This window comes from Temnothorax curvispinosus, unplaced genomic scaffold, assembly GCF_003070985.1.
Source record: "Temnothorax curvispinosus isolate PA1 unplaced genomic scaffold, ASM307098v1 QBEX01003647.1, whole genome shotgun sequence".
Lineage (NCBI taxonomy): Eukaryota > Metazoa > Arthropoda > Insecta > Hymenoptera > Formicidae > Temnothorax > Temnothorax curvispinosus.
Window position 1 is genome coordinate 1 of NW_020213427.1, and position 1,832 is coordinate 1,832.

At 33.6% G+C, this 1,832-nt stretch overlaps 1 protein-coding gene across 1 annotated transcript; it reads right to left on the minus strand.

Moving 5' to 3' along the window:
• Window positions 1-16: 16 nt before the first annotated feature.
• LOC112452706 (protein unc-45 homolog B-like) lies at window positions 17-1,344 on the minus strand (the record flags this gene model as incomplete). Its single annotated transcript, XM_025013044.1, has 4 exons — window positions 17-188; window positions 268-600; window positions 928-1,097; window positions 1,206-1,344. Coding segments are annotated over 4 exons (814 nt in total), but the record flags the coding sequence as incomplete, so codon positions are not given.
• Between the last annotated feature and the right edge of the window lie 488 nt (window positions 1,345-1,832).

Consider the following 1,832-nt stretch of genomic DNA (forward strand, 5'->3'; position numbering starts at 1 on the left):
ACGCAATGAATGTTACACATAATAAGTTCTATTATTGCGTCTCTAGCAAGGCCTGTTATTGTTCTATTTGTTATACTGTACGACAAGCAGAACATAATCGTGTCTATTTCCTTTTGCGCCTCGCATAAATCCTCGTTGAGATTCGAATCGGGTTTATTATTCATGTCGATGTAAGTGTTCAATATATGCTAAAACCAAAATATGCAATAAACTTTTAATTACTAAAATACGTATAAAATAACTACATGTATTTTACTCGATAATTACCTGTAAACAATGTTGAGACGCGTTAACTCTGTTTATAGATATGCTGTTCATTAGTGCCAGACACCAAAACAGACCGACGCGTTTCATAACAAACTTAGTTCGACTGAAATTGTTTCTGCATAACTCGCCTACAATACGAATCGCGCTGCAGATCACTCCCTCATTCTTTTCCACTTTCACAAGTTGAACGATTTTGGGTACACCTTCCTTTTTGAAGATCTCCTCGGCACCTGTTTGGTCATCACGTGCGAGCACAAGCAGATTATTCATAGCGATTTCACGTTCCTTCTCACTTGCGTTCATGTCAAATGCCAAATCCAGCATTTCTGATACCTAAAACAAAACCAAATTAACCGTATACTTAAATATAATGATCTGCAATAAAAATTTAAATAACTGTGACATTATATTTGTATGATGTAATTTTTACCCGTATAGTGTGCAGACTATTAATTAACAAGAATTAATAATTAAACAATAAGAGACAAAAACTCAAATCCATTTATCAAATTATATGTGATATTGAGTGAAACAGAAACTCTTACTAATGCATCCAATACGAAAAATGTGTTACAATTATTATTTTATCTAGATTAAATTATCATGTCTTGCTAGTTGACGAACTTTTTTAATAGTTTTGTAACAGTTATGTATATTTACCTTGGCACTATGTGACCTTTTCTTACGTTCTTGTACAATTTTACGTAAGCGCTCCGCTATGCGTCGAGAATCTTCGTCATTGGGATCAGATGAAATAATAATCTCCGCGTCCCGATATGCCTCCTCGAATCTCTCTAACGCTTCTAGTGCTTTACATCTTATACGGAATGCTGTGTTACAACATAGCTTTAACGCACTGTTGCAGTCTTCAACTACTTTCTCGTAATTTTTCAGATCGAGATAAGTAAGAGCTCGATTTCGGTAGTATATTTGTTTACCATAATTGTCCTCGTCTACTTTCAGTGCGTTTGTGTAGTGACTTAATGCTTTTGACAAATTGCCTTTTTCATACTCGGCGGCACCCTTATTGTTCCATTGCCATGCACTCATATCTGACTTTGTCATGGTGGAATAACTCTACAACACAAATTATATGATGTTACATTATATGTTTTAACATAGAAAGAGTCTGACATTTAATAACATATCTCTTGATATATGTATTATCTTAAATGCAAAAAGCATAGAAGATAAAATTATTACTAAATAATTATATGCATGCATGAGAAAACATGTATAATGGACCAAAAATAAACGCACAATTCAATAATAACAATGTAATTTCTAGTGTGAGACCTGCATGTAAATTGTAATCAATTGCAATAATTTCTATACTAGAAAGTTGACTTTCTAGTTGAACAATAGAAAATAACAGAAGTCAATCATATATATGTCATCATTCAGCGTTCGTTCTCAGAATTTCTAGAAGTTGTGCATATTAGAATCAGACAATGTGGAACCATCCAGACGACTTATGACGCTACACGCAAATATTTTATTACGTCTTAATGCGACAGATATGCAATTATGTACGCTTTGCTGCAAGAATCAGGAGTAATTTACAT